Source organism: Chionomys nivalis, chromosome 12 (genome assembly GCF_950005125.1).
Source record: "Chionomys nivalis chromosome 12, mChiNiv1.1, whole genome shotgun sequence".
In the NCBI taxonomy this organism is placed as follows: Eukaryota; Metazoa; Chordata; class Mammalia; order Rodentia; family Cricetidae; genus Chionomys; species Chionomys nivalis.
In genome coordinates this window covers 71,742,289-71,756,876 of record NC_080097.1, presented here as the reverse complement: position 1 = coordinate 71,756,876, position 14,588 = coordinate 71,742,289, and the positions used below count along the sequence as shown (strand labels likewise).

General features: G+C 40.5%; 1 protein-coding gene across 9 annotated transcripts in view; it reads right to left on the bottom strand.

The window, feature by feature from the left end:
• Positions 1-14,588, bottom strand: part of Usp54 (ubiquitin specific peptidase 54) — a 111,091-nt gene that overhangs the window by 56,481 nt on the left and 40,022 nt on the right. For all 9 annotated transcript variants that reach the window (XM_057785784.1, XM_057785786.1, XM_057785787.1 and 6 more), the window contains exon 4: positions 107-241. In XM_057785784.1, the coding sequence (XP_057641767.1) occupies positions 107-241 (135 nt within the window). The remainder of the gene's footprint in view (positions 1-106; positions 242-14,588) is intronic.

Sequence of the window (14,588 nt, the reverse complement as noted above, 5' to 3'; positions counted from 1 at the left end):
TAGTAGACTCTAGACCTCTGGTCCCAGTGCAGAGAGCAGGGCACAGTAAACGCCGTCATAAAATGGTCCCTGACAGGGACCAAGAGGGCACGAGGGCAGCACTTACAAAGCACTCTGCAGCATCGTCCATGATTCCCAGCTGGAAGCGCTGCTCATCCTGGAAAGTCTTTGCCAGAGCACTGCGGAGGGTGTCGGAGGGAAGCACTTTTTCACTGCTACATTGAAACTGGTTAAAAATGCCCTGTAAGGAGGAGGTTAGACAGGAAGAAAAACACAATACTGTTATTAAGCTTCTGTACATCCTAGTCTGCTGTGCTAGCATCACTATGCTGACAGCCATGGAAACAAGACGCCTTTAATCCCAGCACTTGGGAGACAGAGGCAGGCGGATCTCTGTGAGTTTGAGGCCAGTCTGGTCTACAAGAACTAGTTCCAGAACAGGCTCCAAAGCTACAGAGAAACCCTGTCTCGAAAAACCTAAAAAAAAAAAAAAAAAGACAAAAAAAAAAAAAAAGACTAAAAATCAGAATGAGGACAATATCTCTACAATAGATCTTGCATCTGAGTGTGATGTCATCAAGAACACATTAGGAGAGCCCATTGTCAAGACTTAATGTAATACAGTTACAATACTTCCTGAGACGGAAAAAAAGATGTGTAGTTTAAAAAGAGTAAGCTACATGTAAACAGATTGGCAATTATTCTTTGGGAGGATTACTCCTACTATGAAACTTAGCCCTCTTTTGTATTTTTTACAAAATTGTCAAATTGTCCAAAATGACAAATAGCAATAGCAAGCCATGTACATGTCCACACTCCCAGCACCTGAAAATGGGGCGGAAAGATGAAGAACGTGCGGCCAGTCAAGCGTGGTGACGGGCACATGCCTTTAGACTTTTCCTTTCCCACTAAACCTACTCTTTCAGTAAAAATAATAGTAATAATAATGAAAAAATACAAAACCCTGTGTCTTCTACCCAGAAATAAGCACTCCATTACGTTTACTTCTAGTTACTTCTTTGCAGTACTTAGGCCAAAAACCTTGAAAACCCTGGTCTGAGAACTCACACCCTGTCAGCCGCACTTCTACACTCAAAATACATTTAGACTGCATGCTGCTCACCACCCCACCTCCTGCAAACTCTTCTCTTCACTGGATGATTGGAACTTTTTCTTTTTTTACTATTTTCAAGGTTTAATTCTCATCATTTCATGATATGTGTGAGTGTGGGATGTACGACGACACAGGTACAAGCGGAGCCAGAGGTTTTAGGTCCTTGAAGCTAGAGTTAAGGCAGCTGGGAGCCACCTGAAGTAGATTCAAGGAATTCACTGAACTTGAGTCTTCTAGAAGAACAACTTACCCGTTTTTTTCAACCCAACTGCAACCATTTCTTGAACTAAAGCATGTCTCCAAGGAAATACACAGTAGGCTCAAAATAGTAGTCAGATGATTTTAAAAAAATGAAATAAAATTAGGTTCAAAACATAGCTCAGTTGGCTAACATGCATAAAGCCCTGGTTTGGATCCGAGCATTGCACAAACCAGGCGCTGTGGAGCATGCCTGTAATACCACTGTTCCAGATGAGGCAGGAGGATCAGAAAACCAAGGTTTGAGGTCAGACTATGCTACATAAGACCCTGCCTCAAGAAGAAGGAAAAAAAGTAATAAAATCAAATGTTATTCCTTCGTTGAAAACCCTCCAAAGATTTCCCATCAGGTATACGGTAAACCCGAAGTGAAAATACTACATGTTATCTGGCCTGCAGACGGACTTCACCCACACCAGTCGTACGGGTTCTCGCTGCATTCCACAGCTATCTGTATGACTGAGACCTGGGGACTTTGTACTTGTATTCCTTACTTGAATCAAGCTTTCTCTTTGTGCAGCTTGGCCACTTACTTCCTGCAGGGTTTTATGCAAGCATCACTTCTCAGTACAGTAGCTCCTGATCAACCTACTTTAATTGCGGGCTCTGGGCCAGCACTCGGGAGTCAGAGGCAGTGGAAGGCAGATTTCTGAGTTTGAGGCATGGTCTTAAGAGTGGACAGCCAGGGCTACACAGAGAAACCCTGTTTTGAAAAACCAACCAAACAACAACAACAAACCGTGCAAGCTCTCTTTTCCTAAATCCCCACCATTCCCTGTTTTTTCTCATCACACTTAGTATTAATATATTTCATATTGTAGTTAAGAATGCAGAAGTGTGAAAAATGAGTTTTTATTCTTTGATATTCTGTCGGTACCTAGAATGACACTAATATATAAAAGGCAACAAAATGCATGTGTTAAGTGAATGAATCAATCAATCATGTGATATGGGTAGATCTCATGAAAGGAGAATAAAAGAACTTTGTCCTTTCTCCTTTAAAAAGAATAGAGAAATCATACAGAAAAGTTGAAAACCTTGAGATAACACAAATTGGTTTTTTTTTTTGTTTTTTTGTTTTTTTTTTTTTTTTTTTTGGTTTTTCGAGACAGGGTTTCTCTGTAGCTTTGGTGCCTGTCCCGGAACTAGCTCTTGTAGACCAGGCTGGCCTCGAACTCCTAGAGATCCGCCTGCCTCTGCCTCCCGAGTGCTGGGATTAAAGGCGTGCGCCACCACTGCCCGGCGGTGATAACACAAATTGTTAAAACAAAATGGAACTAAGTTTGGCTTTGTTCATCTTGAAATTAAAGTTTTTTTTCATTTCACCTTTTCACTAGCATCTTTTCTTTTCATATATGCTAAATATTCTAAAGCCACTCAAGCACAGATTACCATGTAACTTATTATTTGATTACAAACGATTCCCTATGTTGTGGAGAAGGCAGGGCCAGTAATACACAGCATTACTTAATAAGTTTTAAAGGAATCTACTGTAATTATTCCAAGCTATTTTTTTTAATATTTATTTATTTATTATGTATACAATATTCTGTCTGTGTGTCTGCAGCCAGAAGAGGGCATCAGATCTCATTTCAGATGGTTGTGAGCCACCATGTGGTTGCTGGGAATTGAACTCAGGACCTTTGGAAGAGCAGGCAGTGCTCTTAACCTCTGAGCCATCTCTCCAGCCCCTCCAAGCTATTTTGAAGCAACTTAGGATCTACGTAGAAGAAAGGCATGGCAGAACTTTCCATAGTTTGTTGCTGGAAGAATAAGCATGCCTGTGAGAAAGCTCTTAAACTAGACCAAGAGAAAAGACATAGGTCTGCAGTTAGACAATGGGATATCTGACTAGTGACCTAAGGAATGAAAAGAAACAAGAAAAAAGACAACTGGGAAGGCAATGACTACTACTACAGATCCCAGGGTGGCTTGGGCTTGACAGCCTAGAGACTTACTGGAAAAAAGTCACCCGTTTGGCAAGGCTTGTACTCACCAGCTGGCTAATCTTCTCACTATTCTTGATAAGGCATACTTCTGACAAAAACCACCTCCAAACAAAAGGGCCAATGAGATCCGAGTCTCCGGAATCTAATCTAGTGTGTGTGCAGGCACATATGTGCAAGTAGATATATCAGAGGTCTGATACAATTTTCAACTGCTCTCCGTCTTGATTTTTATTGAGGCAGGGCCTCTTACTGAACCTGGGTCTCACAGATTCAGCTAGACTGCCTGGCCAGCAAGGATCCCTAGGGATCCTCCTGTGTGAACCTCCCCAGCACTGGGATTACAGGCCTTTACTACCATGACTGGTTTTTTACAGGGTGCTGGGGATCCAAACCCAGGGCCTCCTGCTTGAGTAGCAAGCAATTTACCAACTGAGCCACTTTCCAAGCTTCTAAAACCAGTTCTAAAGCAACCAGGAAATTACTTCTAAAACAACTCTGTAAAAATTAGATATTTGCAAATTTCAACCTCTTTAGTCTTTGGTTGACATTCCTCAGAAATTAAGGCATAATACTCCTAAGGCATTGCTATTGAAATTTTATTTTCTCCAATGCATAGCAGAAATTACATACCAACTTAAGAAAAATAAGTAAGTCATCTGGGTCCCATTGTAATGGCTGGAACTTGTAATTCTAGTAACCAAGAGACTACAATGAATTTGAGGACTACAATGACTACAAGGACTACATTGAATTTGAGGTCAACCTGAATCACAAAGTGAAACCCTGATTCAGGAAAAGAAAGAAGGGAGGGAGGGAGGGAGGGAGGGAGGGAGGGAGGGAGGGAGGGAGGGAAGGAAGGAAGGAAGGAAGGAAGGAAGGAAGGAAGGAAGGAAGGAAGGAAGGAAGGAAAACAGTTACTTGTTTTGTATGTTCTGTGGTTCAAATGACCCTATTTATGAAAGGTGAGGTTCCATCTGAGAGATGACATAGTGAAGAGAGTGGAGGACGTGACTCAGTTAACAAGAGGAGTGTTTGTATAGCATACACAAAGCCCGGAGTTCAAGCCCCAGTACCATATAAAAACAAGGCATGGTACAGTATGCCTGGAGCCATACAGGGCTCAAAATTCCCAAGAATCAGACACTGTGGCATATGTCTATAATCCCAGCACTCCAAAGAGGCAGGATTACAAATAGGGCCCAATCTTGGACACATTGCAAGATCCAGGCCAACCTAGACAACACAGTAAAATCCTGAATCAAAAATCAAACAAGGGCCAGGCATAGAGGCACACACATTTAAGGTCAAACTCCAGAGCCAGAGACATAAGCAGGCAGATCTCTGTGAGTCTGAGGGCAGCAGGTCTATACACTGAGTTCCAAGACAGCCAGATCTACATAGACACTGTCTCAAAAAGAGAGGAAGGAAGGAAGGAAGGAAGGAAGGAAGGAAGGAAGGAAGGAGGGAGGGAGGGAGGGAGGGAGGGAGGGAGGGAGGGAGGGAGGGAGGGAGGGAGGGAGGGACGGAGGGAGGGACGGAGGGAGGGACGGAGGGAGGGACGGAGGGAGGGAGGGAGGGAAGGAAGGAGGAGAGAGGGAAAAGGGGAGGGGGGCAGGGAGAGAGAGAACAACAAAATCAAAATAAGGACTGGAAAGATGGCCGGTGGTTAAAAGCACTTGATGTTCTCTCTTGCACCTGGGTTCAATTCTCATCACTCGTATAATGGCTCACAACCATCTGTAACCACAGTTCCAGGGGATCCAATAGGCAAGCACATCGTGCACCTATATGCATACAGGTAACTAACAAAATTTCAACCCAATCCTCAACTTTCTTAGATAATTTGGGCAAGGTTTCTTTTTTTTTGGTTTTTTGTTTTTGTTTGTTTTGTTTTTCGAGACAGGGTTTCCCTGAAGCTTTGGAGTCTGTCCTGGAACTAGCTCTTGTAGACCAGGCTGGTCTCGAACTCACAGAAATCCGCGTGCCTCTGCCTCCCGAGTGCTGGGATTACAGGCATGTGCCACCACCGCCCAACTGGGCAATTTATCTAACTTCTCTAGATGTCAGTTTCCTTCTATTTTAGGAGAGTGAAGAATAGTATTTACCTCTCTCGGTTAAAGAAATTAATGGGAAAAAATAACACTACAAATATTAGTCTAAAATATAAAATATAGATTAGCATGCATGTATGTGATATGTATATATGCATATGTATATTATAATATGTATTTATGCATGTACACATAGATTAGGCTTATGTCCGACAATAGTAACTGCCACCTCAGTGTCAGATATTCCTATTTTAAGTTACTAAGCTGCCAGTCTGTCACTGTCTTATCCTGAAGTAGCCTGTCAGATGCTTCTACTGAGCTAACGACTCAGTTTCTGAGATCTGAGCAGGAAGGAAGGTCTATTTTATTTTCTATTCTGCTGTTCTCATTCAAGAAAGACAGATTTTAGCCCAGCTTAGTAGTACACATACTTAATCCCAGCACTCAGGAAGCAGAGGCAAGAGACTTCTGTGGGTACTAGATCAGTTTGGTCTAATAGTTCCAGGTCAGCCAGAGGTCCAAAGTAAGACCCTGACTCAAAAATAAATAAAATTTCAAAAAGGAGAAAAAAGAACAAAGAAAAAGAAATAAGGCAGGTTTTCCAAGACTTAAAGTAATTAGGATCTGAGCACAGAAAGGAAAGGACTAAGGTCAGAGCTCTTGTCTGTACCCACAGTGGATGGGCAACAACAGATCTGGCTCTTGTACCAGCAGCATCAATGTCTCCATGTTGTATTCTTTTCTCATCTCTTAATTAATTACATGGAGCTTTCCCCACCCACATTGAGTAAAGGAATGTGTTTCAAATGCCTTTGACTGAATCCTCTATCTTTTCTTACTTTAATTAACATCAGCCTTGTTCTGCTATGGCTAGGGAGAACTCGATTAGGAATGAGCAGCCTCAGCCTTCCTAGCTTGCATCTGTGGAGCTGTAACTCTACAAGAAGCTCAAGCACAAAGCCCCTCTGTTAGAGCAGCACACTATCCCTGTGTGTCCCTCTCACATGAGCACAGGGGCTGGAACGGGCCTGCTCCTGTTCCCTTTCTCACCCCCCACCTTTCCCAGAGGGTGATCCTGTTCACACCAAAGAAAGCCAAGAACATTTAGTTCAGCAGTAAGAACAGGTGGCAGCACCAATAAAGAACAAAAACTGGTATTATTCCAATTGCTGGATTCTACAGCAGGGAGAGAGAAAGGACAGGAAGAACTCAAACCCAGGAACCATCTTGCCTTGTGGGTTCCTAACAATTCCATTTTGATAGGCCAAAAAACCACAACGCCTTTCAAGGTTTCTGTCTCCAGTCATGTAGGAAACTAAAGGTCCTTTTCACTTATGAAATAGTAAATTACTTTTTATCTGTTAACTATTTTCTTGGATGTAGGACAAAAGCAACAAGACTTTAATGACTTGAAGCAGGTACTTCTCCACCCATCTTTCCTAAATCAAGTAGAAGACAATTCTGTTCACATGAGCACATAATTGATCTGGATTAGCAAAAAGCCATGTGAATAAGACAGAAGTGTCATAAAGACAGAACGTCTTTGTGTTTTGGCATTTACAAATGCAGCTGCTGCTTAAGTCTTTTTCCCCCCCTAAAACACACGCCCTTGCTTTTAAAACAGGGAACAACTTGCTATTTCTCTCTCAGAACACCCTAGCTTTACAGCTAAAATAATTTTTTTGTGGATGTTTGGGCTCGTTTATTTCTTTCCTGCCTATATGACACTGAGTGGCTTTCTCAGGCTTCCTTGTCACACTGGCCCTCCTGGGGAGAGAAGCCACCCACCTGCTTGGGGGAAGTAGACACCTCAGACAAGAAAGTCTATGCCACAGATTCTACCAGACTCTGGGATAGTGATAGCAGGAGGCTGCATGTCACCATAGCTTAAATTGTAGCCAACTAGCAGGTCTCCCTGAGCGATGCCACGGAAGCAAGTGTCCTCACGAGCTCTGGTGTGCTGTGTGCCTCTCCTCTCCAGGGTGGCACAGAAAAGGCATCACATCCTTCTCTTTTCTTCGCAGAGGACTCCAGAACCATTTCAAGCTCTCCTTCCATTTCCCAGGAAGGTTCCACAATGCTTGCTGTTTTTCTCAGCATGGCATTTACCCCAATAATTGGCACACATGCCTCATGAAGTGGCCCCTCAACCCTGGAGTTCCAAAGTGAAGACATCTTGAATTTTGCAAGCAAACTGATGGAGCTAGAAAACATCATTTTGAATGAGGTAACCCAGACACAGAGAGACAATTATCACATGTACTCACTCATAGGTGGTTTTGAAACATAAAGCAAAGAAAGCCAGCCTACAAACCACAATCCCAGAGAACTTAGACAACAATGAGGACTCTAAGATAGACTTACATAGATCTAATCTACATGGGAAGTAGAAAGTAGAAAAAGACAAGATCTCCTGAGTAAATTGGAAGCATGGGAACCTTGGGGGAGGATTGAAGGGAGGAGGGGAGAGGCAAAGAGGGGAGCAGAGAAAAATGTAGAGCTTAATAAATATCAAAAAAAAAAAGAAAAAGAAAAAAGAAGACTGGGCAAGGTCATATACATATTTAATTTTTTTTTTCCTTTTTGGTTTTTTCGAGGCATAGTTTCTCTGTAGCTTTGAAGCCTGTCCTAGAACTAGCTCTTGTAGACCAGGCTGGCCTCGAACTCACAGAGATCCGCCTGCCTCTGCCTCCAGAGTGCTGGGATTAAAGGCGTGCGCCACCACCACCTGGCCATACATCTTTAATTTTGTAGCACTCTAAATGTCAACAAAAGATTTTTTTCACATTTTGTTATAGAAAAACCTTAAATACATCAAGAGCAGACGGAATAACATGACCAGCTTCCATGTGTCAATGGTCCAACCCAATAATGACCAGTTTGTGGCTAATTTAATTCCATTCATGTTGCTTGCCTGAATATGTATCCTACTCCAGATCATTTGGAGGCACATGCCGGACATTTTTCACCTAAATGTATTCCATAATAAAACTCTAAAAAATAACTTTTTCTTAAAAAGAATGCCTATACTATCCTCTAAGTAGGGTAATAAAAATTCCTTGATATCAGCAGATAACCATCCAGTTCAATAAAGACTTCTTCAGGCAATGCAAGTTCTTTTTTCTATGTAGCCCAAACAAAATAACTTCCAACTCACTATATAACAAAGCTGGTCTCAAACCTACAGCAATGCTCCTTGCTAAGCCTCCCAGTGCTGGAGTTGCAGGCATGTACCATCAGGTCCAACTATAAAAATATTTGATTCACCTTTAGAGAACAAGGAGAACAACTGGCTATTGTCTCCTCTGGGATTCTCTCCACTTATAACTAAAAAGAGCTACCTTCCAGACTTCTTAAGTAGAAAAGGATCCACAAATCCTATATTACTACTTTTTTGTCACATCTACCGGTGAGCTTAAGCCTTTGTTTATATTCAACTGACATTGCATATTAATATTCAATATTTTGGTCTTTTGGTCTTGGAATGGAAAATATAAAGATCATTAAAGTCACCTATCACACTTATCCTGCTGCCAGTGCAGACAGACATTTCCATACAAGATTTACTTCCTCGTGTGTAGACTTTTTTACTAGCTAAGATTTCTAGGGAGAAAACTACAGATCTAATTTCCTGCTTTAAATAGGTTTCCTCTCTAATATTAGTCATGAATAATAATGAAAAATCTTCCCATTGCTATAGTCTAGAAAAAAATGGATTGATAATGAACAATGAATCATTTCTCAATCACTTTATTTCCTGGGTTAATCATTCAGTACTCAAAAAGAATGCCACATGGTACAACTCAAAAGATATTAACAAATTTTTCCCCCTAAATTCTCAAATTTGCCACAGATAAACAGTCTACTTGCTCTCTTAATACAGAAGTTTTGAGCGTCTTTTAACACAAAACCTGCTTCCTCCTATCACCCAATCCCATTAGGCACCATCCTCCAGCTTTTATGCTATATTCTAGGATTGTTATTTATTTATTTATTTATTTATTTATTTATTTATTTATTATACAATATTCTGTCTGCATATATGCCGGCAGGCCAGAAAAGGGCACCAGATCTCATTACAGATGGTTGTGAGCCACCATGTGGTTGCTGGGAATTAAACTCAGGACCTTCAGAAGAGCAGGCAATGCTCTTAACCACTGAGCCATCTCACCAGCCCCTCTAGGATTCTTTTTATTTTATTTTATTTTTATTATTGTTTTTCAAAACAGGATTTCTTTGTGTAGCTTTGGAGCCTGCCTTGGAACTCACTCTGTAGACCAGGCTGACCTCGAACTCAAAGAGATCCACCTGTCTCTGCCTCTGCCTCCCAAGTGCTGGGATTAAAGGTGTGCACCATCACCACCTGGTGGACTTTTTTAATCACTAATTGAAAATTTAAATTTAATCAATCGAAGCAACATTCTTCTTTGACTATGACAAAAAGTACTCTGTCCTACATGCTGGCACTGTAAAAGCTCTCATACAATCCCTTGAAGAAGAACAAAATCTTTGCACATATTAAGTACAGAGGACAGATTTCCTTCCCAGAACAGAGACAGATGAATATGCCAACATCAAAGTTAAAGTTATACCCTGTGGACAGGACGTAGGAGCAATCTGGCCTGAGCAATAAGAACTCTGGGCTTGGGGGCTGGAGAGATGGCTCAGTGGTTAAGAGCATTGCCTGCTCTTCCAAAGGTCCTGAGTTCAATTCCCACCAACCACATGGTGGCTCCCAACCATCTGTAATGAGGTCTAGTGCCCTCTTCTGGCCTGCAGACATACACACAGACAGAATATTATATAATAAATAAATAAATAAATAAATAAATAAATAAATAAATAAATAAATATTTTTTTAAAAAAAGAACTCTGGGCTACAGGTAACACAAAAAGTCCTTTAATGATAATAGATGGGACTAGGTTGGGGTTTTAAATGAAACAGTAATTGGTAAAATGCAATCTTCTATTTGTTAAATCAGACATCAAGGTTCAAAGTAAGCAAAATGATCCAATGACACTATCAATTCTCTTTTTAACTAATTATTTGTATGTGTGTGTGCATGTGTGTGGGTGGGAACAAGCACACCACAGCAAATGGGTGGACGCTGGAGGACAACTTGCAGAAGTTGATTCTCTCTTTCCACCATGTGGGTTCTGGTGAGCTCAAGTCTTAAACTTGATGACCAGCACCCTTATCCACTGAGCCATCTCGTAGATATAAATTCTTTAAAACAAAGGTTACTACCAGTAATTTGCATGTCAGAACAGTTGAAATTTATAGATTTAATACCAATTAACATAGGGGGGAAACTGTATATTTCAGTGTACCGAAAGAAAAGAATCATATAAATATTATATGCAAACCACCATAAAGCAATCAGAAGCACTGGCTACAACACACAACTGGTGAAGCTCAAAAGGCACAAGAACACTGACAGACGCTGAGGGATGGGAGAAAACAAAAACAATAAAGCATCAAAGCTTATTAATTAGGAAAGCACAGTCATTAGCATAGGCTGGTCCCACTAGCTCTTATAAACTTAAAATAATCCGTTTATATTAATCTACATTCTATCACGTAGCACCACTGCTCTTCCATCTTGCATTTCCTGTTTCCCCTGTGTCTCCTAGCATCTCCCAAGACTGCTCAGCTGAAGGTATGCCTGCTCAACACATAAAAATTTCATGATTACATAAATACTCAAAAAATGTAAATATATGCCGGGCGATGGTGGCGCACGCCTTTAATCCCAGCACTCGGGAGGCAGAGGCAGGCGGATCTCTGTGAGTTCGAGACCAGCCTGGTCTACAGAGCTAGTTCCAGGACAGGCTCCAAAACCACAGAGAAACCCTGTCTCGAAAAACCAAAAAAAAAGTAAATATATGCAAAATAAACATGTACAAGAAAAAAAGTAAACAATTATGTTCCAAAATAATTAAATCTGATTTCACAGAATTTTCAGGGTGTTAAAGTATACTTCAAAGAGGAAAATTGAACTTTCCTTTTTTGAAAAAAAAAATGAGGTAAGAATTTTATATACTAAACAGAATATGCTACAGCATAAATAATACAAACATGTCATTAATGGCCAAAAGAAAAAAAAACAAAAATTCTTCTTAACATCACCAAACATCCCTCTATCTTTAAAACAGGAAACAGTGTGGAATGAGAATTTAAAAATAGAGAATTGTCTCTATAAAATAACATGGTAACACTGCAAAGTAACATGAACTTCAATCTCTGAATACTAGATGGCTATTTTTCTGACAATAATCCCAAACCTTTCTTCTTGCAGAGACCAAATAAAAAAAGGATAGACAAATACCAGATTGCAGAAATACAATTTGAAGGAAGAAAGAAACATAGTTAGGTGTGGTGGTGTGCGCCTTTAATCCCAGCACTCAGGAGACAGAAGCAGACAAATCTCTACACTTGAGGCCAACCCTGACTACACAGTAGTTCCAGTCAGAGCTACATAGTGAGATCCTATAAGAAGGAAAAAAGGGAAGGAGGGAGGGAGAGAGGGAGAGAAGGGGACAGCAGGACTCCAGACACCAAACCAGGAGAGCAGAGGGTTTGTGAATTAAACTTGACACAGGCAGCCAGTGGCCAACTGGAATACACTTAGGCTTTGCTATCAACATTCCACCAAATGCTTGGCTATTTTAACTTTTAACACCTATATTTGCCGTGTGCGTGTGTGTGTGTGTGTGTGTGTGTGTGTGTGTGTGTGTGTGTGTTTGGAATACATGCCAAGATAAAATAAAATGGCAGTTACACTCAAAGTGACGTTAGTCACATCAAGCTGGTTCCCTACAGTGCCTAAGTCACTATATTTTCTAACTTAAAGAAAATAAATCTGGTCAGACTAAGTAGTAACACCATGAGGAAAATACTAAAATTTTAAAATATCCTCAGAATTATAAAATTCTAAAATAGAGCCTTTAACACCCTAAGTATATCAACCCATCTATCATAAGCATCTTATCTGAAGACTCAACATATTTCCTCAAGTCAAAAAGATTAAAAAGCAAATTCCCTTCTGCTCAGATATCTTTGAGTATGTACGATAAAGCCTGAAGGCTAGTTCTCCTCTCTTTGGCTTATAAAATACTAATTTATAGTCAAATTACAATCTGTCACTCTGAGAAAGAAATTACAAGACTATGTTGGTTCTCCAGAGCCCCTCCCAGGTAAAACACTGTACAAAGCCAGACACAGTAGTTTACAGCTGCAATCCAGCACCGAAGAGCTGAGGAAGGAGATTTTTACAGTGTGAGACTTTCATCTCAAATAAATAAATAAATAGTACAGTAAAGTCCCGACCAGGCAAGGCATTTTTGAGTTTCCAAGTTCAGGAGACTCTTCTTCCCAGGATCTCTCCAACATTATTATTTCTTTAGCAAGTATCGGCCTAATGCCATGAATCAGACATTACTTGAACTTACTGACAAAGCAGACAATGGGACCATTTATAAAATCAGGTTAAATGCTCTCTCTCTCTCTCTCTCTCTCTCTCTCTCTCTCTCTCTCTCTCTCTCGTTGTTGTTGTGGTGGTTTTGTTTTGAGACAGGGTTTCTCTGTAGCTTTGGAGCCTGTCCTAGAACTAGCTCTTGTAGACCAGGCTGGCCTCAAACTCAGAGATCCGCCTGCCTCTGCCTCCCGAGTACTGGGATTAAAGACATGCACCACCACTGCCCAACCAATAATTTATTTTTTTTGACAATTTCACACATGCATATAATTAATTTTGATTATATGCACCCCATTATTTATACTGTTTTGTTACAAGTTATAGTGGTTTATATTAAGTATAGTTTATATTAAATATAGTCTACGACCCAAATGACAGAAAATTCAGGACTCATTCAACTCTTCCCAGGATCTTGTAATGAGAGATAGGCCAGAACTTGGAATTAGAGGTAGAAGAACCACAACCAAGTGCAAAGCCAGTCTAGTAACAGAGTAAATTCAAGACCAGCTAGGTAAACATAAAATAACAACCTGTCTCAAAAACAAAACAAAAAGACAAAATGGTTCCACAACAATATCAAGTAAAGATTGGCAATGTAGCTCTTGCCTGGCATGCATAGAACCCAGTATCAGATAAACTGGGTTTCATAGTGCATGCCTGTAATCCCAGCACACATAGGAGGTAGAATCAAAATCACCCTCAGCTAAGTAGGGAGTTCAAGACCAGGGCTAATTTTGACAACATAAGAACTTACCTAAAAAAAATTTTTAGTTAACTATTTTTTTTAATATTTATTTATTATATGTACATCATTCCTTCCATGTGTGCCCGCAAGCCAGAAGGGGGTGCCAAGTCTCATTTCAGATGGCTGTGAGCCACCATATGGTTGCTGGGAATTGAACTCAGGACCTCTGGAAGAGCAGTCAGTGCTCTTAACCACTGAGCCATCTCTCCAGCCCCCTTAGTTAACTATTGTAAATAATCAATTTAAATTAGAAAATTCAAGAGTATTTGATGGGGAAACATTGTTAGTCAATTATCTTTAAGAGGTGGATCCAAGTTAAGGCATGGCTTTCTGGGGAAGGAGTAAAACTGGTGCATGGCCCAGATGCTCGCGCGCTCTCTCTCTGTATATGTGTGTGGTTCCCTCGCAGCACAGCTGAGCTTGGACTTCTTGTTCCTGTTTTGTGAGTTTGCCTCTTATAATAAATAAAAATATAATTGTTTTATCCTTTAGCTAGCCTGGTTATTTCCCAAATCGAGCTAATTTCTACAAGTATTAAGCTCACAATTTCTACTTTATTTTTTTTTTTGTTTTTTTTTTGTTTTTTTTTTGTTTTTTTTTTTTTGTTTTGTTTTGTTTTTTATTTTTTTTACAATTTCTACTTTAAACTAAAAGTCAACTGATATATCTAGGCAGTCATGACAAACTAATAATTCAGCCTTCAGGCTAGGAATGGTGGCATACACCTTTAATCCCAGCACTTGGGAGGCAGAGGAAGGTGGATCTCTGAGTTTAAAGCCAGTCTGGTCTGAGTGAGTTCCAGGACAGCCAGGTATACACAGAGAAACGCTGTCTCAAAAAACCAAAAGGAGGGGCTGGAGAGATGGCTCAGAGGTTAAGAGCATTGCCTGCTCTTCCAAAGGTCCTGAGTTCAATTCCCAGCAACCACATGGTGGCTCACAACCATCTATAATGAGATTTGGTGCCCTCTTCTGGCATGTATGTATACGCAAT